Source organism: Oncorhynchus tshawytscha, linkage group LG23, assembly GCF_018296145.1.
Source record: "Oncorhynchus tshawytscha isolate Ot180627B linkage group LG23, Otsh_v2.0, whole genome shotgun sequence".
NCBI lineage: Eukaryota > Metazoa > Chordata > Actinopteri > Salmoniformes > Salmonidae > Oncorhynchus > Oncorhynchus tshawytscha.
The window spans coordinates 27286399-27310529 of NC_056451.1; the positions used below are offsets into that span (position 1 = coordinate 27286399).

The 24131-nt window shown below is 47.5% G+C and overlaps 1 protein-coding gene across 3 annotated transcripts in view; it reads left to right on the plus strand.

Moving 5' to 3' along the window:
* The window catches only part of LOC112247946 (thrombospondin type-1 domain-containing protein 4), a 70392-nt gene extending 47046 nt beyond the window's left edge, over positions 1–23346 (plus strand). For 2 of the 3 annotated variants that reach the window (XM_042305095.1, XM_042305096.1), the window contains exons 6-17: positions 454–593; positions 2506–2710; positions 3465–3649; positions 7101–7272; positions 9394–9633; positions 12906–13035; positions 13553–13757; positions 13957–14130; positions 14360–14527; positions 15330–15509; positions 15959–16106; positions 21794–23346. In XM_042305095.1, coding sequence (XP_042161029.1) covers positions 454–593; positions 2506–2710; positions 3465–3649; positions 7101–7272; positions 9394–9633; positions 12906–13035; positions 13553–13757; positions 13957–14130; positions 14360–14527; positions 15330–15509; positions 15959–16106; positions 21794–21924 — 2078 coding nt within the window. In that variant the 3' untranslated portion in view covers positions 21925–23346. The remainder of the gene's footprint in view (positions 1–453; positions 594–2505; positions 2711–3464; positions 3650–7100; positions 7273–9393; positions 9634–12905; positions 13036–13552; positions 13758–13956; positions 14131–14359; positions 14528–15329; positions 15510–15958; positions 16107–21793) is intronic. The other variant, XM_042305097.1, reaches the window with a different exon arrangement.
* The last annotated feature ends 785 nt before the right edge of the window (positions 23347–24131 follow it).

Genomic DNA, 24131 nt, shown 5'->3' on the forward strand with positions numbered 1-24131 from the left:
ATCTTCAAACAGGTGCCATTAATACAGGTAACGGGTGGAGGACAGAGGAGCCTCTTAAAGAAGAAGATACAGGTCTGTGAGAGCCAGAAATCTTGCTTGTTTGTAGGTGACCAAATACTTATTTTCCATCATAATTTGCAAATAAATTCATTAAAAATCCTACAATGTGATTTTCTTGATTTTTTTTTTCTCTCATTTTGTCTGTCATAGTTGAAGTGTACCTATGATGAAAATTACAGGCCTCTCTCATATTTTTAAGTGGTAGAACTTGCACAATTGGTGGCTGACTAAGTACTTTTTTGCCCCACTGTATATATATACACACACACACACACACACACACACACACACACACACACACACACACACACACACACACACACACACACAGTATGGAATATGGACACATTCCATCGACATGGAATGTGTGTAACACCTCTGTGTGTGTTCCAGTTGGGGTGGAAAAGCAGTGTGAGCTGACGTGTAGGCCGGTTGGATATCGCTTCTACGTGAGTCAGGCAGACAGAGTGAGAGATGGAACACCCTGCGTTAACACCAGCACCAATGACGTGTGTGTGGCCGGGCGCTGCCTGGTAAGTGTGTAGTTAGGGGGTCAACCTGTAAGTGTGTATGTAGGGGGTCAACCTGTAAGTGTGTAGGTAGGGGATCAAACTGTAAGTGTGTGAGGGGGTCAACCTGTAAGTGTGTAGGTAGGGGGTCAACCTGTAAGTGTGTATGTAGGGGATCAAACTGTAAGTGTGTAGATAGGGGGTCAACCTGTAAGTGTGTATGTAGGGGGTCACCCTGTAAGTGTGTAGTTAGGGGATCAACCTGTAAGTGTGTAGATAGGGGGTCAACCTGTAAGTGTGTAGTTAGGGGATCAAACTGTAAGTGTGTAGGTAGGGGGTCAACCTGTAAGTGTGTAGTTAAGGGTTCAACCTGTAAGTGTGTAGTTAGGGGATCAAACTGTAAGTGTGTAGAAAGGGGGTCAACCTGTAAGTGTGTAGAAAGGGGGTCAACCTGTATGTGTGTAGGTAGGGGATCAACCTGTAAGTGTGTCGGTAGGGGATCAACCTGTAAGTGTGTCGGTAGGGGATCAACCTGTAAGTGTGTCGGTAGGGGGGTCAACATGTAAGTGTGTAGATAGGGGGTATGGATGAATGTTTGAGGGCATCACTATATGTGGTGTTGCAGGATCAGGGTTAGAGCTACTTTGGAGCCTCTGCTGTAGGGGCTACATCAGGGTTTTCCAACTCCAGTCCTTCAGTACCCCCAACAGTACCCGCAACAGTACCCCCAACAGTACCCAAACAGTACTCTCAACTGTACTCCCAACAGTACTCCCAACAGTACCCCCAACAGTACCCCGAACAGTACTCTCAACTGTACCCCCAACTGTACCCCCAACAGTACTCCCAACAGTACTCCCAACAGTACCCCCAACAGTACCCCCAACAGTACCCCCAACAGTACTCCCAACAGTACTCCCAACAGTACCCCCAACAGTACCCCCAACAGTACCCCCAACAGTACTCCCAACAGTACCCCCAACAGTACCCCCAACAGTACTCCCAACAGTACTCCCAACAGTACCCCCAACAGTACCCCCAACAGTACTCCCAACAGTACTCCCAACAGTACCCCCAACAGTACCCCCAACAGTACTCCCAACAATGTGTGCTGTTTGGGGGACAAGAGGAGTTGGAAAACACTGTTCAACAGTACACATAACATATGAAAGCCCAACCTAGTGGTTTCTGTTGACTGTCCTAGCTGGTTTGGACTCTCTCACTCCACTCTGGGCTCTGGGCCTTCTTTTAACCCCCTGTCCCTATCTCTCCTCTCTCTTGTGCGTGCTCTCTCCCTCTCTCTCCCTCCACCCTCTCTCTTTCTCTCCCTCTCTCGCTTTCTCCCCCTCTTTCTCCCTCTCTCGTGTGCTCTCTCTCCCTCCACCCTCTCTCTCTCTCTCTCGCTTTCTCTCTCTCGTTCTCTCGTTCTCTCTTTCTCTCGTTGTCTCTCTCTCTCGTTCTCTCTCGTTCTCTCATTCTCACTCGTTCTCTCTCTCTCGTTCTCTCGTCCTTTCTCGTTCTCTCTCATTCTCTCGTTCTCTCTCTCGTTGTCTCTCTCGCTCTCTCTCGTTTTCTCTCTCTCTCTCGTTCGCTCTCGTTCTCTCTCTCTTTCTCTATCCCCCTCTTTCTCTCTTTCTTTGGCATGATAAGGTCTGGAACAGTTACCAAAGCATTGTTACACAAACAATGAAATAAACAGAGGATGTGAAATGTCAACAACAGAAACAGTACAATAACCATTCTCTCTCTCCCTGTCTGCCATCGCCTCCCTTTCCCTCTGTGTGTCTCTCTGTGTCTTTCTCTCTTCTGCTCTCTCCCTCCATTCTACCCCCCTCTACCCTACCCCCTACCCTCCTCTCAATTTATTTCCCTGTCTCGCCCCCTTTCTCCTCTCCTGTTTCTCAATGTCCCCCTTGTCTCCCTCTCTCTCCCCCAGACTGAGGGCTGTGATGGGGTGTTGGGGTCTGGCTTGGTGATTGACAGGTGTGGTCAGTGTGGGGGGCGGGACCTGTCCTGTCAGAAGCTGAGCGGGAGCTTCCAGAACACCAGTGTTCCCCTTGGTTACCACAGAATTCTGGACATCCCCCCAGGAGCTACTGCCATCAACATCACAGAGAGACACGCCAGCTCCAACTACCTGGGTAACACACACACCTGCCAGGCTAGAGATAGTAAACCAAGCTGAAGATCACTACTAGTGTGGTCTAGAATTCACACCAGACTCACAGGCCAACATAACAATGCCAGTCCAGTCGTTGGAGCCTGAGAAGAAATGTAGATTTGAGAATGTAATTTGGCCAGTGAATGTGTGTGTGCTGGACTGGCATTGTTATGTTGGCCTGGGAGTCTGGTGTGAATTCTTTGGCCTGGCAGACTAACCTCAGATAAAGCTGCTATTGTTACAGTCCTTAGAGGCCTAGAGCAGAGACACCATGTGTCTGTTTGCCCACTGTCTGCTGTCTGCTAATGAGACTAAACTGTGCGGACTAAATTGTGCAGTTCGTGTGTCTGTCTTCATGGGTATGTCGGTGTCTGTGTGTGTCTAATGCGTGTGTGTGTCTGAGTCTATGTTTGTGTGTATGTGTGTCTAATGTGTGTGTGTGAGACTCTGTGTGTGTCTAATGTGTATGTGTCTGAGTCTATGTTTGTGTGTATGTGTGTCTAATGTGTGTGTGTGAGACTCTGTGTGTGTCTAATGTGTATGTGTCTGAGTCTATGTTTGTGTGCGTGTGTCTTTTTAGAGGAATTGACTGGTTTGCATGACTTTAAAAGAAACCCAAACCCTCCTTTCGTCCTCCCCTTTCCTCCCCCTTCTCTCAACCATTCCTCCTTTCTCTATGCATCCCTTCCCCCCTCCTCCATCTCTCCCCTCCCTCCCTCCCTCCCTCCTCCCAGCCCTACGTAGTGGTACAGGTGTATCAGTAGTGAATGGGCGCTGGGCGGTGGATCCTCCAGGAGACTACAAGGCAGGGGGGACTACCTTCACCTACACCCGCCCCAGGGCTCTCTCTGATGGGCAGGAGGACAGAGGAGAGACCCTTAGAGCTCCAGGACCCACCACCACACAACTGACTCTATATGTGAGTAGGACACACATATACACACACACACACACACACACACACACACACACACACACACACATAAACACACACACACTTTTGTTGATTAAATCAGAAGATATATCTCTCTGCTCCTGTGTTACATATAGATGTCTCAATGGCCCTGGGTTATGTTGTTCTGTAGTTTATGTAGATCACCATGAAGACAGGGCTATGTTGTCCTGTAGTTTATATAGATCACCATGAAGACAGGGTTATGTTGTACTGTAGTTTATATAGATCACCATGAAGACCCTAGGTTATGTTGTCCTGTAGTTCATATAGATCACCCTGAAGACAGGGCAATGTTGTCCTGTAGTTTATATAGATCACCCTGAAGACAGGGCTATGTTGTCCTGTAGTTTATATAGATCACCATGAAGACAGGGCTATGTTGTCATGTAGTCTATATAGATCACCATGAAGACAGGGTTATGTTGTCCTGTAGTTTATATAGATCACCATGAAGACAGGGTTATGTTGTCCTGTAGTCTATATAGATCACCATGAAGACAGGGTTATGTTGTCCTGTAGTTTATATAGATCACCATGAAGACAGGGTTATGTTGTCCTGTAGTCTATATAGATCACCATGAAGACAGGGTTATGTTGTCCTGTAGTTTATATAGATCACCATGAAGACAGGGTTATGTTGTCCTGTAGTCTATATAGATCACCATGAAGACAGGGCTATGTTGTCCTGTAGTTTATATAGATCACCCTGAAGACAGGGTTATGTTGTCCTGTAGTTTATATAGATCACCATGAAGACAGGGCTATGTTGTCCTGTAGTCTATATAGATCACCATGAAGACAGGGTTATGTTGTCCTGTAGTTTATATAGATCACCATGAAGACAGGGTTATGTTGTCCTGTAGTTTATATAGATCACCATGAAGACAGGGTTATGTTGTCCTGTAGTCTATATAGATCACCATGAAGACAGGGTTATGTTGTCCTGTAGTTTATATAGATCACCCTGTAGACAGGGCTATGTTGTCCTGTAGTTTATATAGATCACCATGTAGACAGGGCTATGTTGTCCTGTAGTCTATATAGATCACCATGAAGACAGGGTTATGTTGTCCTGTAGTCTATATAGATCACCATGAAGACAGGGTTATGTTGTCCTGTAGTCTATATAGATCACCATGAAGACAGGGCTATGTTGTCCTGTAGTTTATATAGATCACCATGAAGACAGGGTTATGTTGTACTGTAGTCTATATAGATCACCATGAAGACAGGGCTATGTTGTCCTGTAGTCTATATAGATCACCATGAAGACCCTAGGTTATGTTGTCCTGTAGTTTATATAGATCACCATGTAGACAGGGTTATGTTGTCCTGTAGTTTATATAGATCACCATGAAGACAGGGCATGTGAATCCAGCATTATCCTGGGTTAAACACAGCTATACTGAGGATTGGGCTGAGCCTGCTAAGATAGCCAGGCTTAATAACACCAACACCAGGCTAAGATTTAATAACACCAACATCAGGCCCAGGCTAAGATTTAATAACACCAACATCAGGCCCAGGCTAAGATTTAATAACACCAACATCAGGCCCAGGCTAAGATTTAATAACACCAACATCAGGCCCAGGCTAAGATTTAATAACACCAACACCAGGCACAGGCTAAGATGTAATAACACCAACACCAGGCCCAGGCTAAGATGTAATAACTCCAACACAAGGCCCAGGCTAAGATTTAATAACACCAACACCAGGCACAGGCTAAGATGAAATAACACCAACACCAGGCCCAGGCTAAGATGTAATAACACCAACACCAGGCCCAGGCTAAGATTTAATAAGTCCAACACAAGGCCCAGGCTAAGATTTAATAACACCAACACCAGGCCCAGGCTAAGATTTAATAACACCAAAACCAACACCAGGCCCAGGCTAATATTTAATATCACCAACACCAGGCCCAGGCTAAGATGTAATAACACCAACACCAGGCCCAGGCTAAGATTTAATAACACCAACACAAGGCCCAGGCTAATATTTAATATCACCAACACCAGGCCCAGGCTAAGATTTAATAACACCAACACCAGGCCCAGGCTAAGATTTAATAACACCAACACCAGGCCCAGGCTAAGATTTAATAACACCAACACCAGGCCCAGGCTAAGATGTAATAACACCAACACCAGGCCCAGGCTAAGATGTAATAACTCCAACACAAGGCCCAGGCTAAGATTTAATAACACCAACACCAGGCCCAGGCTAAGATTTAATAACACCAAAACCAACACCAGGCCCAGGCTAAGATTTAATAACACCAACACCAGGCCCAGACTAAGATTTAATAACACCAACACCAGGTACAGGCTAAGATTTAATAACACCAACACCAGGCCCAGGCTAAGATTTAATAACACCAAAACCAACACCAGGCACAGGCTAAGATTTAATAACACCAACACCAGGTACAGGCTAAAATGTAATAACACCAACACAAGGCCCAGGCTAAGATTTAATAACACCAAAACCAACACCAGGCACAGGCTAAGATTTAATAACACCAAAACCAACACCAGGCACAGGCTAAGATTTAATAACTCCAACACAAGGCCCAGGCTAAGATTTAATAACACCAACACCAGGCCCAGGCTAAGATTTAATAATACCAACACCAGGCCCAGGCTAAGATTTAATAACACCAACACCAGGCCCAGGCTAAGATTTGACTAAAGAGATGCAGCATACCTCAGAGGTCTCCCTAGCTGTGGGAGAGAGGGGGCTCTGAGGGATAAAGTTAGAACAACACGTCCCTGGAAACAGACCAGCTTCATCTCTATGGTTTCACCTGCATTTAAAACAACAGATTAGTTCTATTTAAAAAAAATATATGACAAAATATGACCTCTGAGGAACCTCTGGAATCTCTGCCTCACATTGCACCCCTTTTGAAATCTGTTTCTCTATCCCTCTCACGTTTTTCTCTCTCCCTCTTCCACCTTCTCTCTCTCTCTCTCTCTCTCTCTGTCTCTCTCTCTCTCTCTCTCTCTCTCTCTCTGTCGTTCTCTCTCTCTCTCTCTCTCTCTCTCTCTCTCTCTCTCTGTCGTTCTCTCTCTCTGTCTCTCTCTCTCTCTCTCTGTCTCTCTCTCTCTCTCTCTCCCTCTTACACCCTCTCTCTCTCTCTCTCTCTCTCTCTCCCTCTCTCTCTCTCTCTCTCTCTCTCTCTCTGTCGTTCTCTCTCTCTCTCTCTGTCATTCTCTCTCTCTCTCTCTCTCTCTCTCTCTGTCTCTCTCTCTCTCTCTCCCTCTTACACCTTCTCTCTCTCTCTGTCTCTCTCTCTGTCTCTCTCTCTCTCTCTCTCTCTCTGTCTCTCTCTCTGTCTCTCTCTCTCTCTCTCTGTCTCTCTCTCTCTCTGTCTCTCTCTCTGTCTCTCTCTCTCTCTGTCGTTCTCCAGATCATCTTCCATAGGCAGAATCCAGGGATCGACTATGAATTCTACATCCCAACAGCAAAGAAAGTGGAAGAGAGGGAGAGGCCGCGAGAGAGAGAAAGAGAGAGGCCTAGAGAGAGAGAAGTAGAGAGGGAACGTCCGAGGGATGGAGGGAGGGCACCCCTGAGAGACACTAGTGAGTCTGACATGCCTCTTTTCTCCTCTTCCCCCTGTTATTTTCCAGTGGTGTTCAGAATAAAGTTGTGTGATAGTGACAGGTCAGATCGTCAGGGAATAGGACCAGGAGGTAGATCATCAGCGAATCAGGACCCGGAAGTAGATCGTCAGGGAATAGGACCAGGAAGTAGCATGGGATGATTTCACGCGCTGTTCTCTGTTACTGTCCTTTAAGAATAAAGATGCATTATGTGTCTACTGTTAAGGAATGATATTTTGTCTTTATTTAATTAGGCAAGTCAGTTAAGAACAAATTCTTATTTTCAATGACGGCCTAGGAACAGTGGGTTTACTGCCTTGTTCAGGGGCAGAACGACAGATTTGTACTTTGTCAGCTCGGGGATTCGAACTTGCAACCTGCCGCCCCATATATCACCTGTCTAGATGTAATTGACAGTAATTAGAACTAAGCCAAGCCAGACTGGAGACAGTGAGTCTGAGTAGTGGGGCAGCAGGTAGCTTAGTGGTTAGAGTGTTGGATTAGGGGGCAGCAGGTAGTTTAGTGGTTAGAGTGTTGGATTAGGGGACAGCAGGTAGCCTAGTGGTTAGAGTGTTGGATTAGGGGGCAGCAGGTAGCTTAGTGGTTAGAGTGTTGGATTAGGGGGCAGCAGGTAGTTTAGTGGTTAGAGTGTTGGATTAGGGGGCAGCAGGTAGCTTAGTGGTTAGAGTGTTGGATTAGGGGACAGCAGGTAGCTTAGTGGTTAGAGTGTTGGATTAGGGGGCAGCAGGTAGCTTAGTGGTTAGAGTGTTGGATTAGGGGACAGCAGGTAGCTTAGTGGTTAGAGTGTTGGATTAGGGGGCAGCAGGTAGTTTAGTGGTTAGAGTGTTGGATTAGGGGGCAGCAGGTAGCTTAGTGGTTAGAGTGTTGGATTAGGGGACAGCAGGTAGCTTAGTGGTTAGAGTGTTGGATTAGGGGGCAGCAGGTAGTTTAGTGGTTAGAGTGTTGGATTAGGGGACAGCAGGTAGCCTAGTGGTTAGAGTGTTGGATTAGGGGGCAGCAGGTAGCCTAGTGGTTAGAGTGTTGGATTAGGGGGCAGCAGGTAGCCTAGTGGTTAGAGTGTTGGATTAGGGGGCAGCAGGTAGCCTAGTGGTTAGAGTGTTGGATTAGGGGGCAGCAGGTAGCCTAGTGGTTAGAGCGTTGGATTAGGGGGCAGCAGGTAGCCTAGTGGTTAGAGTGTTGGATTAGGGGGCAGCAGGTAGTTTAGTGGTTAGAGTGTTGGATTAGGGGGAAGCAGGTAGTTTAGTGGTTAGAGTGTTGGATTAGGGGACAGCAGGTAGCCTAGTGGTTAGAGTGTTGGATTAGGGGGCAGCAGGTAGTTTAGTGGTTAGAGTGTTGGATTAGGGGGCAGCAGGTAGCCTAGTGGTTAGAGTGTTGGATTAGTAACCGGACGGTCGCAGGTTTGAATCCCAGAGCTGACAAGGTAAAAATCTGTTGTTCTGTCCCCTGAACAAGGCAGTTAACCCACTGTTCCTAGACCGTCATTGAAAATAAGAATTTGTTCTTTACTGACTTGCCTAGTTAAATAAAGTAAAATAAATAGTGTACTTTTGATGTGTGGCCAGTGGTGAGTGAAGAAGGGTTAGAGAAGCAGGGGGAGAAAAGTTTGGCTAGAGGGAGAGAAGGGTTAGGGAAAGGGGTGAGAGAAGTGAGGTGTGTCTGAAACTAAAAATAACATTTTTACATCATCAGATCGAACAAGTGATTCACTCTCTGTTTTTATTTGTTCCGTTCCTTCCATTTCTCTCTCTCTCACTCTCTCTCTCTCTGTCTCTCTCTCTCTCTCTCTCTCTCTGTCTCTCTCTCTCTCTGTCTCTCTCTCTCTCTCTGTCTCTCTCCCTCTCTCTCTCTCTCTCTCTCTCTGTCTCTCTCTCTGTCTCTCTCTCTCTCTCTCTCTCTCTCTCTCTCTCTCTCTCTCTCTCTCTCTTTCTCTCTGTCTCTCTCTCTGTCTCTCTCTCTCTCTCTCTCTCTCTGTCTCTCTCTCTCTCTCTTTCTCTCTGTCTCTCTGTCTCTCACGCTCACTCACTCTCTCTCTCTCTCGCGCGCTCGCTCTCTCTCTTCCTCTCTCTCGCTCGCTCTCAGGTTCTCTCATTGTAACAGTGGAAGACCCTATCCCTCCTCCCCCCATCTCCTCTTCATCCTCTTCCTCCTCCTCCTCTTCTTCCTCAGATAGATGGACAGCTGAGAGCTCCCGCCCCCGAGGCTCAGTACCCAATCGGAATGCTCGAATCCCACCTCGTACCGACCTGCCCCTCGACACCCAGTCACCCTTCGTATGGAGGAGGGGCGGGCTCACTGAGTGTACTGCTTCCTGTGGCAAAGGTCAGGTCTGTCTGTATGTATGTGTATATGTGTGTGTGTTAGGGCGTGCATGTGTGTGCCTATGATCATAGTTCGCTGTGTGTAGAATTTTTCTGCTGATACAGTTCTAGGTTCAGCAATATGCTCCCAAATCCTGACCTTTACCATAAGGAGGGAAAACACAAAACTGGCCTTAGATCAGTGTCTAATGGCAACAACTTCATCATACTTGCTGTGTTACATCTCCCTCTTGTGGTTATACAAGGGAAGTGGAACACTGTTGAACTGAAACAGTGATTTCCTTGGAGCTGTTAGAATGAGACAGTTTATGGGTGCGTTTGAGTGGTAAGACTAAAGCAGCCGACTGTAGCTGAAAGTGGAGAAGTGAGGTCGGGGGAGGTGTGTCTGCTACAGCAGAAAGGGGAACAGCAAGGCTCGGGGAAACACGGCAGGGTTCATTGTTTAGAAGACCTTTTCTTTGTCATGTCGATCCCCATATCACACAATCACAAACTCTAAATATATGTGTGTAAATTGTACTATCAATTGGGGAGAGAGAGACTCATTTGAACATATCCACTGTATACATATGAATCCCTGCAGAGAGGACGAGGCGAAGCGATCGAATTTACTCTACCCAAAATCTGTCCACGTGAGATGAGCTCTTTTTTGTATCGAGGTCTATGTGAGATTGTCGAATTAAGTGAGGCTTATTTAATAGAATAGAAGTTTCATAATGTTTAAGCTGTTACAAATGTACTAATATAAGTGGATGCACATTAGTGCCTGTTGTTCACACGCATATCTGCTCTCTCATTGGCTAGAATGGTCCCAACTGATTTCGCCTGCCTTCAAATCATTAAGGACAGTATTTCCATTGTTAGAGCGGTCACTCGACTATCTTGTCAATATAATCTTTGAATGCGGCAAAGTTGCTTCCTGTTTCAGTCACGTCTTTGGTCCCGTTCTCGTGGGTCAAACATGATTGGTTGACGATAGAGCCTCCCACAATGCAGGAGATGACTGAAGGCTGCTGCTGGTGAGGAGCAACTGCAGAAGATTGAAGTCACTGCAGTCAAAACTTCACAACCTTCGATCACATATAGTGATTGTAGAGGTCATGTAGTTGACATGTAGGCATCAAGTCTGACCATTTTTATCCCAGTAAGACAACACACTTTGAAAGGCGGTGACCTCGTCAATGACTTGACAAAAGTGATCAGCTCGAACGCCATCCTATAACTTTCCTACCAGGCTCCCAGTACAGCAGGTATCATCAACTAGATTCATCCTATAACTCTCCTACCAGGCTCCCAGTACAGCAGGTATCATCAACTAGATTCATCCTATAACTCTCCTACCAGGCTCCCAGTACAGCAGGTATCATCAACTAGATTCATCCTATAACTCTCCTACCAGGCTCCCAGTACAGCAGGTATCATCAACTAGATTCATCCTATATCTCTCCTACCAGGCTCCCAGTACAGCAGGTATCATCAACTAGATTCATCCTATAACTCTCCTACCAGGCTCCCAGTACAGCAGGGATCATCAACTAGATTCATCCTATAACTCTCCTACCAGGCTCCCAGTACAGCAGGTATCATCAACTAGATTCATCCTATAACTTTCCTACCAGGCTCCCAGTACAGCAGGTATCATCAACTAGATTCATCCTATAACTCTCCTACCAGGCTCCCAGTACAGCAGGTATCATCAACTAGATTCATCCTATAACTCTCCTACCAGGCTCCCAGTACAGCAGGTATCATCAACTAGATTCATCCTATAACTCTCCTACCAGGCTCCCAGTACAGCAGGTATCATCAACTAGATTCATCCTATAACTTTCCTACCAGGCTCCCAGTACAGCAGGTATCATCAACTAGATTCATCCTATAACTTTCCTACCAGGCTCCCAGTACAGCAGGTATCATCAACTAGATTCATCCTATAACTCTCCTACCAGGCTCCCAGTACATCAGGTATCATCAACTAGATTCATCCTATAACTTTCCTACCAGGCTCCCAGTACAGCAGGTATCATCAACTAGATTCATCCTATAACTTTCCTACCAGGCTCCCAGTACAGCAGGTATCATCAACTAGATTCATCCTATAACTCTCCTACCAGGCTCCCAGTACAGCAGGTATCATCAACTAGATTCATCCTATAACTCTCCTACCAGGCTCCCAGTACAGCAGGTATCATCAACTAGATTCATCCTATAACTCTCCTACCAGGCTCCCAGTACAGCAGGTATCATCAACTAGATTCATCCTATAACTCTCCTACCAGGCTCCCAGTACAGCAGGTATCATCAACTAGATTCAGCTGCGGGACGATATTTTCTTGAGCGGATGGTCAGGGGGCCAGAACATAATCGACCTTAAGAAGCCCAACAGATATAATATTTGACTAAAACATCATCATTTCTAACCTTGCTTATATTTGTATACAATCACATATACAGTATATCTCTATTATGCCTAGGAATCATTTGGAACAGATTTCAAAAATTGAAATCAATTGGAGCTGTTTTTTGTGTCCAACAATAAAATAAAAATGGGGGGTAGACTCATAAAATCAGCCACAGGCCAAATTTGGCCCCCAGTCGAGGAACCCTGCATTACAGGGTACTGATGGTGATGGTGGTGATGAGGATGATGTGTTTCAGGGTCCCAGTACAGGGTACTGATGGTGATGGTGGTGATGGTGGTGATGATGATGTGTTTCAGGGTCCCAGTACAGGGTACTGATGGTGATGGTGGTGATGGTGGTGATGATGATGTGTTTCAGGGTCCCAGTACAGGGTACTGATGGTGATGGTGGTGGTGATGATGTGTTTCAGGGTCCCAGTACAGGGTACTGATGGTGATGGTGGTGATGGTGGTGATGATGATGTGTTTCAGGGTCCCAGTACAGGGTACTGATGGTGATGGTGGTGATGATGATGTGTTTCAGGGTCCCAGTACAGGGTACTGATGGTGATGGTGGTGGTGATGATGTGTTTCAGGGTCCCAGTACAGGGTACTGATGGTGATGGTGGTGGTGATGATGTGTTTCAGGGTCCCAGTACAGGGTACTGATGGTGATGGTGGTGGTGATGATGTGTTTCAGGGTCCCAGTACAGGGTACTGATGGTGATGATGATGTGTTTCAGGGTCCCAGTACAGGGTACTGATGGTGATGATGATGTGTTTCAGGGTCCCAGTACAGGGTACTGATGGTGATGATGATGTGTTTCAGGGTCCCAGTACAGGGTACTGATGGTGATGATGATGTGTTTTAGGGTCCCAGTACAGGGCGATCCTGTGTATTAACCGCCATACTGACGAGGAAGTCCCAGACAGGAAGTGTGACTCAGCAGCAAGACCCTCCCCTGAGGAGGAGCTCTGCAACACACACCCCTGCCCAGCATTGTGAGTGTGTGGATATATGAACAGCCATAAGCAATAATCATAGTGTATATTGTACATATGTATTAACCCTCTCATCATCTCTCTCTCCTCTGTGTGTGTGTGTCTCTGTGTGTCTCTGTGTGTGTCTCTCTGTGTGGGTCTCTGTGTGTGTCTGTGTGTGTCTCTCTGTGTGTGTACGTGTGTCTCTGTGTGTCTCTCTGTGTGTCTGTGTGTGTATGTGTGTATGTGTGTGTGTGTTTCTCTCTGTGTGTGTCTGTGTGTGTGTGTTTCTCTCTGTGTGTGTCTGTGTGTGTGTGTGTCTCTCTGTGTGTGTCTCTCTGTGTTTCTCTGTGTGTGTGTGTGTGTGTGTGTGTGTGTGTGTGTGTGGCTCTGTGTGTGTCTCTCTGTGTGTGTCTCTCTGTGTGTGTGTCTGTCTCTGTGTGTCTGTGTGTTTCTCTCTGTGTGTGTCTGTGTGTCTCTGTGTTTCTCTCTGTGTGTGTCTGTGTGTCTCTGTGTGTGTCTGTGTGTGTATGTGTAGCTTTGAGGCCAGCTCATGGTCAGAGTGCAGTGTGTCTTGTGGTTTGGGAGTACAGCAGAGACAGCTTCAGTGCAGACAGAGCTTTGGGAACCGTTCCACCATGGTTCAACCACAACGCTGCTCCAACCTAACCCCACCTGACCTCACCCAGTCCTGCCAGCTACGACTCTGCTCACACTGGGAGATAGGCACCGACTGGAGCTCTGTGAGTATAGAAAGTGTGTGTGTGAGTGTGTGTGTGGCAGGGGGGTATGTTAATATTCACACTGGGGAATGGTGTATGTGTGTTTAGTTTGACATTTTATGAGAATGTGTGTTGACGTCTATAGGTTGTGATCCATCCTGTTTTCCAATGTCTTTGTTCTACTCTAGGTTTTCCTAACATTCTCATTTGAACTCAACAGTGCTCAGTGGACTGTGGCATGGGGAAGAGAACTCGTAATGTCCGCTGTGTCAGTGACCATGGCAGCGTGGTGAATGACAAGGAGTGTAACGCCAGACTCCGCCCACAAGGAAGTGAGGACTGTCACATGGGGCCCTGTGTAACCAACTGGTACTTCACTGGCTGGTCCAACACTGTGAGTACCCCCACCCACAAACACACACATACACACGCACAGACATACAGACACACACACACGCACAGACATGCAGACATACACACATAGGGACACGGACACACATACAGTACATGCTCATTCTAAATCAATACACTAACTTCTCTTACTCTCTCTCTCTCTCTCTCTCTCTCTCTCTCTCTCTCTCTCTCTCTCTCTCTCTCTCTCTCTCTCTCGCTCTCTCTCTCAGTGTTCAGCCCCTTGTGGTCCAGGTGTTCAGAGGAGAGAGGTGTTGTGTCTGACCCGTGGAGGGAGAGAGGGAGGAGAGTGTTTGGGGGACAAACCGGCGGACATGAAGGCGTGTAACGGGGGTCCGTGTGCTCCCACCTACATGTGGTACAGTAGCCCCTGGGGTCAGGTAAGAGGAGCAGGGGGTGTGGCAGCCATCGATCAATACTGTTACCAATATTATCAGTCACTTCAATTCAATCATTATTTTTTGGGGAATGGATGGATAGATATTTACATATGAAAATAAATGCATAGTACTGTAATGGCAGATGAATAGGAAGAAAATGTCATGTTTTCCACCTCTCTCTCTCTCTTCCCTCTCGTCTTTTGTCTTCTCCTGCCTCTCTTCCCTCTCACTCCTCGCTTCTTTTCTCGCCCTCCTCCCTCTCTTCCCTCTCACTCCTCTCGTCTTTTCTCGCCCTCCTGCCTCTCTTCCCTCTCACTCCTCTCGTCTTTTCTCGCTCTCTTCCCTCCTGCCTCTCTTCCCTCTCACTCCTCTCGTCTTTTCTCGCTCTCTTCCCTCCTCCCTCTCTTCCCTCCTCCCTCTCTTCCCTCTCACTCCTCGCTTCTTTTCTCGCCCTCCTCCCTCTCTTCCCTCTCACTCCTCTCGTCTTTTCTCGCTCTCTTCCCTCCTCCCTCTCTTCCCTCCTCCCTCTCTTCCCTCCTCCCTCTCTTCCCTCTCACTCCTCTCGTCTTTTCTCGCCCTCCTCCCTCTCTTCCCTCTCACTCCTCTCGTCTTTTCTCGCCCTCCTGCCCCTCTTCCCTCCTCCCTCTCTTCCCTCCTGCCTCTCTTCCCTCTCACTCCTCTCGTCTTTTCTCGCTCTCTTCCCTCCTCCCTCTCTTCCCTCCTGCCTCTCTTCCCTCCTCCCTCTCTTCCCTCTCACTCCTCTCGTCTTTTCTCGCCCTCCTCCCTCTCTTCCCTCCTCCAGTGTAGTGCTCCATGTGGGAATGGAACTCAGCGAAGGGACATCATCTGTGTGGAGAAGATGGGGACAGATTTCAAAGTGGCACCGATCAGCCAGTGTGCCCAGCTGGAAAAGCCTCCCTCGGTGCAGACGTGTGCGATGGAATCATGTCAGCCTCAGTGGTTTACTACGGAGTGGAGCGCGGTGAGAGAGGAGAGGAGAGAGGGAGGAGAGGAGAGGAGAGGAGAGGGGGAGGAGAGAAGGAGGAGAGGAGCGAGGGAGGAGATGAGGGAGGAGAGGAGAGAGGGAGGAGAGGAGGAGAGGGAGGAGAGAGAGGAGAGGAGAGAAGGAGGAGGAGAGGAGAGAAGGAGGAGAGGAGAGAGGGAGGAGAGGAGAGTGGGGGAAGGAGGAGGGGAGGAGAGGAGAGAGGGAGAGAAAGAGGAGAGAGGGAGGAGAATGAGGAGAGAAGAGAAGGAGGAAAGGAGAGGAGGAGAGGAGAGAGGGGGGAGAGGAGAGGAGGAGAGGAGAGAAGGAGGAAAGGAGAGGAGGAGAGAGAACATAATTACGACCTTGAATTGCAGTTGGTTGTTGATCAAGAGAAAGATGTTGACCCTCCTCCTCTCTCTTTCTCCTCTTCTATCTCTCTCCCACAGTGCTCTCGTTCCTGTGGTAAGGGGCTACAGATCAGAGAAGTACGGTGTCTCACACCTGACAAACAGCACAGCCCAGAATGCTCCCTTACAGACAAACCTGACCAGGAGCAGCTCTGCAATACCATACCCTGCAGTCCACAGGTCGCAGGTGTGTGTGTGTGTGTGTGTGTGTGTGTGTGTGTGTACTGTATGTTTACAGTGCCTTCAGAAAATAATTTTTCCACATGTGGTGTTACAAAGTGGAATTAAAATGGACTTCATTGTCATTTTTTATCAATAATCTACACAAAATACTCTGTAATGTCACTGCAAAAAATAATAATAATAATAATTGTATATATGGAAAATAAACCACTAATATGTCTTGATTAGATAAGTATTCAACCCCCTGAGTCTATACATGTTGGAATCAGCTTTGGCAGTGATTACAGCTGTGAGTCTTTCTGGATAAGTCTCTAAGAGCTTTGCACAAATGGATTGTACAATATTTGCCCATTTATTCTTAAAACAATTATTCAATCTCTATCAAGTCGGTTGTTGATCATTGCTAGACAGCCATTTTCAAGTATTGCCATAGATTTTCAAACCGATTTAAGTCAAAACTGTAACTAGGCCACTCAGGAACATTCAGTATCGTCTTGGTAAGCAACTCCAGTGTATATTTGGCCTTGAAAGGTATATATTTTTCCTGAATTCATCTCCCAGTGTCTGGTGGAAAAGCAGACTGAACCAGGTTTTTCTTTAAGATTTTGCCTGTGCTTAGCTCTATTTAGTTTATTTTTATCCTAAAAAACTTCTGAGGCCTTGCCGATGACAAGCATACCCATAACATGATGCAGCCACCACAATGATTGAATATATGGAGAGTGGTACTCAATTATGTGTTGTGTTGAATTTGCCCAAAACATTTCTTTGCCATATTTTTTGCAGTATTACTTTAGTGCCTTATTGTAAACAGAATGGATATTTTTTATTTCTGTACAGGCTTCCTTCTTTTCACATTTATGTTAGTATTCTGGAGTAATTACAATGTTGTTGGTCCATCCTCAGTTTTCTCCTATCACAGACATTAAACTCTGTAACTGTTTTACTGTCACCACTGTCCTCATGGTGAAATCCCTGAGTGATTTCCTTCCTCTCCAGCAACTGAGTTAGGAAGGACACCTCTATATTTGTAGTGACTGGATGTATTAATACACCATCCAAAGTGTAATTAATAACTTCATCATGCTCAAAGGGATATTCAAGTCTGCTTGATTTTTTTACCCATCTACCAATCGGTGCCCTTTGTGAACAATTGGAAAACCTCCCTGGTATTTGTGGTTGAATCTGTGCTTGAAATTCACTGTTTGACTAAGGGACCTTACAGATAATTGTATGTGTGGGATACAAAGATGAGGTAGTCATTTAAAAATCATGTTAAACACTATTATTGCACACAGAGTGAGTCCATGCAACTTATTATGTAACATGTTAAGCAGGTTTAACTCCTGAACTTATTATGTAACATGTTAAGCAGGTTTAACTCCTGAACTTATTATGTAACATGTTAAGCAGGTTTAACTCGTGAACTTATTATGTAACATGTTAAGCAGGTTTAACTCCTGAACTTATTATGTAACATGTTAAGCAGGTTTAAACTCCTGAACTTATTATGTAACATGTTAAGCAGGTTTAACTCCTGAACTTATTATGTAACATGTTAAGCAGGTTTAACTCCTGAACTTATTATGTAACATGTTAAGCAGGTTTAACTCCTGAACTTATTATGTAACATGTTAAGCAGGTTTAACTCCTGAACTTATTATGTAACATGTTAAGCAGGTTTAACTCCTGAACTTATTATGTAACATGTTAAGCAGGTTTAAACTCCTGAACTTATTATGTAACATGTTAAGCAGGTTTAACTCCTGAACTTATTATGTAACATGTTAAGCAGGTTTAACTCGTGAACTTATTATGTAACATGTTAAGCAGGTTTAACTCCTGAACTTATTATGTAACATGTTAAGCAGGTTTAAACTCCTGAACTTATTATGTAACATGTTAAGCAGGTTTAACTCCTGAACTTATTATGTAACATGTTAAGCAGGTTTAACTCCTGAACTTATTGAGGCCATAACAAAGGTTGAATACTTATTGACTCAAGACATTTCAGCTTTTCATTTTTTATTGATTTGTAAACATTTGTAAAAACATAATTCCACTTTGACATTATGGGGTATTGTGTGTAGATTAGTGACACAAAATCTCAATTTAATCCATTTTAATTTCAGGCTGTAACAACAAAATGTGGAAAAAGTCAAGGGGTGTGAATACTATATGAAGGCACTGTACAGTATGTGTGAGTGTGTGATGCTTGTGAGATTTGAAATCTAACCCTTTCTTTCTCCCTCTCCTCCTCTCCTCCTCTTCCCTCTTCCCTCTCCCCTCTCCCCCTCTTCCTCCCCTCCACTCTCCCCTCTCCCCCTCTCATTCTCCCCTCCCCTCCACTCTTCCCTCTCCCCCTCTCTTCCTCCCCTCCACTCTTCCCTCTCCCCTCTCCTCCTCTCCCCTCTCCCCCTCTCTTCCTCCCTCCACTCTTCCCTCTTCCCTCTCCCCCTCTCTTCCTCCCCTCCACTCTTCCCTCTCCCCTCTCCCCCTCTCTTCCTCCCCTCCACTCTTCCCTCTCCCCTTCTCTTCCTCCCCCACTCTTCCCTCTCCCCCTCTCTTCCTCCCCTCCACTCTTCCCTCTCCCCTCTTCCTCCCCTCCACTCTCCCCTCTCCCCCTCTCATCCTCCCCTCCACTCTTCCCTCTCCCCCTCTCTTCCTCCCCTCCACTCTTCCCTCTCCCTTCTCCTCCTCTTCCCTCTTCCCTCTCCTCTCCTCCTCTTCCCTCTCCTCCTCTTCCCTCTTCCCTCTCCTCTCCTCCTCTTCCCTCTCCTCCTCTTCCCTCTCCCCTCTCCCCTCTCCCCTCTCCCCCTCTCTTCCTCCCCTCCACTCTTCCCTCTCCCCCTCTTCCTCCCCTCCCTCTTCCCTCTCCCCCTCTCTTCCTCCCCTCCCCTCCACTCTTCCCTCTCCCCTCTTCCTCCCCTCCACTCTCCCCTCTCCCCCTCTCATCCTCCCCTCCACTCTTCCCTCTCCCCCTCTCTTCCTCCCTCCACTCTTCCCTCTCCCCTCTCCTCCTCTCCCCTCTCCCCCTCTCTTCCTCCCCTCCACTCTTCCCTCTCCCCTCTCCCCCTCTCTTCCTCCCCTCCACTATTCCCTCTCCCCCTCTCCCCCTCTCTTCCTCCCTCTCTTCCCTCTCCCCCCTCTCTTCCTCCCCTCCACTCTTCCTCCCCTCCACTCTTCCCTCTCCCCTCTCTCCCTCTCTTCCTCCCCTCCACTCTTCCCCCTCCCCTCTCTTCCTCCCCTCCACTCTTCCCTCTCCCCTCTCCCCCTCTCTTCCTCCCCTCCCCTCTCTTTCTCCCCTCTCCCCTCTCTTCCTCCCCTCCACTCTTCCCTCTCCCCTCTCCCCCTCTCTTCCTCCCCTCCACTCTCCTCCTCTCCCCCTCTCTTCCTCCCCTCCACTCTTTCCTCTCCCCTCTCCCCCTCTTCCTCCCCCTCCTCTCTTCCTCCCCTCTCCTCCTCTCCCCCTCTCTTCCTCCCCTCCACTCTTCCCTGTCCCCCTCTCCCCCTCTCTTCCTCCCCTCTCCTCCTCTCCCCCTCTCTTCCTCCCCTCCACTCTTCTCTCTCCCTTCTCCCCCTCTCTTCCTCCCCTCCACTCTTCCCTCTCCCCTCTCTTCCTCCCTCCACTCTTCCCTGTCCCCCTCTCTTCCTCTCCTCCTCTCCCCCTCTCTTCCTCCCATCCACTCTCCCCTCTCCCCCTCTCTTTCTCCCCTCCACTCTTCCCTCTCCCCTCTCCTCCTCTCTTCCTCCCCTCCACTCTTCCCTCTCCCTCTCTTCCTCCCCTCCACTCTTCCCCTCTCCCCTCTCTTTCTCCCCTCCACTCTTCCCTCTCCCCCTCTCTTCCTCCCCTCCACTCTTCCCTCTCCTCCTCTCCCCCTCTCTTCCTCCCCTCCACTCTTCCCTGTCCCCCTCTCTTCCTCCCCTCTCCTCCTCTCCCCCTCTCTTCCTCCCCTCTCCCCCTCTCTTTCTCCCCTCCACTCTTCCCTCTCCCCTCTCCTCCTCTCTTCCTCCCCTCCACTCTTCCCTTTCCCCCTCTCTTCCTCCCCTCCACTCTCCCCCTCTCTTTCTCCCCTCCACTCTTCCCTCTCCTCCTCTCTTCCTCCCCTCCACTCTTCCCTCTCCCCCTCTCTTCCTCCCCTCCACTCTCCCCCTCTCTTCCTCCCCTCCACTCTTCCCTTTCCTCCTCTCCCCCTCTCTTCCTCCCCTCTCCTCCTTTCCCCCTCTCTTCCTCCCCTCTCCTCCTCTCCCCTCTTCTCCTCTTCCCTCTCCCCTCTCCTCCTCTTCCCTCTCCCCCTCTCTTTCTCCCCTCCACTCTTCCCTCTCCTCCTCTCTCTCTCTCCCCTCTCTTCCTCCCCTCCACTCTTCCTCCCCTCCACTCTTCCCTCTCCCCTCTCCTCCTCTTCCCTCTCCCCCTCTCTTCCTCCCCTCCACTCTTCCCTCTCCCCCTCTCTTCCTCCCCTCCACTCTTACCTCTCCCCCTCTCCTCCTCTTCCCTCTCTTCCTCCCCTCCACTCTCCCCTCTCTTCCTCCCCTCCACTCTCCCCTATCCCCCTCTCCTCCTCTTCCCTCTCCCCTCTCCCCTCTCTTCCTTCCCTCTCCCCTCTCTTCCTCACCTCCACTCTTCCCTCTGCCCTCTCCTCCTCTTCCCTCTCCCCCTCTTTTCCTCCCTTCCACTCTTCCCTCTCCTCCTCTTCCTTCTCCCCCTCTCTTCCTCCCCTCCACTCTTCCCTCTCCTCCTCCCCCTCCCCCTCTCTTCCTCCCCTCCACTCTTCCCTCTCCCCCTCTCCTCCTCTTCCCTCTCCCCCTCTCTTCCTCCGCTCCACTCTTCCCTCTCTTCCTCCCTCCCCTCTCCCCTCTCTTCCTCCCCTCCACTCTTCCCTCTCCCCCTCTCTTCCTCCCCTCCACTCTTACCTCTCCCCCCTCTCCTCCTCTTCCCCCTCTCTTCCTCCCCTCCACTCTCCCCTCTCTTCCTCCCCTCCACTCTCCCCTATCCCCCTCTCCTCCTCTTCCCTCTCCCCTCTCCCCCTCTCTTCCTTCCCCTCTCCCCCTCTCTTCCTCACCTCCACTCTTCCCTCTGCCCTCTCCTCCTCTTCCCTCTCCCCCTCTTTTCCTCCCTTCCACTCTTCCCTCTCCTCCTCTTCCTTCTCCCCCTCTCTTCCTCCCCTCCACTCTTCCCTCTCCTCCTCTTCCCTCTCCCCCTCTCTTCCTCCGCTCCACTCTTCCCTCTCTTCCTCCCCTCCCCTCTCCCCTCTCTTCCTCCCCTCCACTCTTCCCTCTCTTCCTCCACTCTCCCCTATCCCCCTCTCCTCCTCTTCCCTCTCCTCCACTCTCTCCTCTCCTCCTCTTCCCTCTCCTCCACTCTCTCCTCTCCTCCACTCTCTCCTCTCCTCCTCTTCCCTCTCCTCCTCTTCCCTCTCCCCCTCTCTTCCTCCCCTCCACTCTTCCCTCTCTTCCTCCCCTCCCCTCCACTCTCCCCTCTTCCTCCCCTCCACTCTTCCCTCTCTTCCTCCACTCTTCCCTCTCCTCCTCTTCCCTCTCCCCCTCTCTTCCTCCCCTCCACTCTTCCCTCTCTTCCTCCCCTCCCCTCCACTCTTCCCTCTCTCCCTCCACTCTCCCCTATCCCCCTCTCCTCCTCTTCCCTCTCCTCCACTCTCTCCTCTCCTCTGCTCTGCTCTGCTCTCTCTGTAGATGAGAACTGCAGGGACCTGCGTCATAACTGTGTGATGGTGGTTCAGGCCAGACTGTGTGTCTACTCCTACTACAAGACTGCCTGCTGCGCCTCATGTACCCAGAGTGCTCAGCGGGCCAAGAGGCACTGACCAGCCAATAACAGGCTTCCAGCCGAGATCAGCCAGGGATCAGGGTTTAAGGGGTTAGAAGTCAAAGCGCAGGTTACCATAGAAATGATCAGACCATAGAAATGGAGTGGGTAGAGTGGATATATTACCACATAAAGTGGGGATTGAATTGTGTTCTGGGCCAGATGTACAGCCGTTATAGAAGAGATGTTTTGGAATGTGAGTTAATTTGTTACTTACTACATTTCTTACATTTGATGGGTTATCTGCATATGCAAAAAATGTGCCAATGACATTGTACAGAGCTCCATAATATGGAACATATCTGATTTCTATGTCCACTCTTTCTGTTTCTATGACTGAGAGATGCTGTGGATGATGTATGTACACCCAGGACCTGGGTCCAGAGCTCTGTCCCAGTAGCCAAACTTGCATACCACTTAGTGTGAGGTGAAGTATTGTCCATGCATACTATGTAGTATGCTAGTATGGATAGATGGGACCCAGAAGGTATAACCCAATAGCAGTGTATGTCTATGATGTATGTTTTCTATGTTTGTGTTCTATTTGCCAAAAAACGATTTTAAATGTCTCCTCAGTGTTTATACAGCATCATCAACATTTGGTGAAAACATACCAAAATGGAAAATGGTGGCCTAGTACAAGTGACCTGTTTTTAAAGGACATTAGTGGAGAGATGTCCATAACCTGAGAACGCCCCCAATCTGAAAACAAGCAGGGGTAGAATGAAACGACTGTATGGTCTATTGGTGACTGTCCAGGTATCCAACCTGTGCCCTCACGACTGTTAGCCCACTGAGCTAAAGCCAAGGCATTACCCCTGAGAGCTAATACCAGTGTTCAGGCCTCAGCCAAGGTTACACCCAACCACCTCTGCTATATACAGAAAATATACCACTACCTGAGACATTTGTATCATCTGACCCATCAATATGTTCAAGAATGGTAGGTATTGAAATAACATTGTATTCATTTATGCATTCATTTTCAGAAATGCATTTGCCACAATATGCTGAAGAGCAAGCTGTGTCTGAAAGGTTCAATTTAGCTGTTTTTATCTCAATATCAAATCCTTTCTGGGTAACAATTAAGTACCCTACTGTGACTGTTTTCAATTCAAATGGTCAAAAAGAAACTAAATAACTTCTTAGCAAAGAGCAATTTCTCAATCAAGAATGTTGCTAGGAAACTGAAAACTACTGTAGCTGTTATTGGCAGAGAGGTTTGAAACTCTTTCTCTTTTTGGTCGCTTAACTAACTGGTGATGTCACCATGCAGACCAAAATTTCATCCAACCAAAACAGGGAGAAATTTCAGGCGCTCTTTTCAAACAGCTCTTACACTAAAATGGCATTATCATCATTTTCACAATTTCACAGTATTATTCCAAACTCATAGTGTGGAAGGATATATAAAACGCAGGAGAATCACGTTTTTGAGTGCACTGGGCCTTTAACTCCCAAAGGAGCAAGTAACATCTCCCTGACTAATTTGTGTTTTTACTGAAAATGTTTAAAAGGGTTCTGTCTTGGACTTAAACAAAGCTCTTTTTCACAGATATTGCCCCTATGCCTTGACATAGTTGTAACATGTTACTGTATGTTACGTCTACAGCATACAGACACACACACACACACACTCCACAGGTGAACGATGTGTATATTTGTCAGTCAATATTATATTTGTATGTCTATATTTCTGTGTGAACATATACTTAATATACATATACATAAATATCTCCTATATTGTGGTATGATTTGAATTTTAGCCATACTGTACATGTTAACTGTATGCATATATTCATATAAAGTATTCATATGTTTCAGTCATCATATTAAGAAGAACAAATGATATTTTGCTACCCTTAGATGGTGTGTGTTGTGTGTGTGTTTGTCTTCCTGTCTCAGTGAAGTTGCCTATTTGTGTTTATTTGTGTGAGTATGCAGCCCTGGGTCTATTCTTGTATGAGTCTATCTGTGAATGTCATTTTCATGTATTAAATCGTTTTTAGTAGAAACAAAAAGTTTTATATTAAAAAGTCTGAAAAAAAGGATAGTAATTTATCTATTATAAAAAAATACATGTAATTTATTTTTTTTCTTAAGAGGAGCTGTAGCAAATTCCCTTTGTTGCTATCTTGTCAGAGTTTATGATCAGGAGTTATTGCATAGAAGTATATGGATTTTGTATTATTTTGAAAAAGGCAA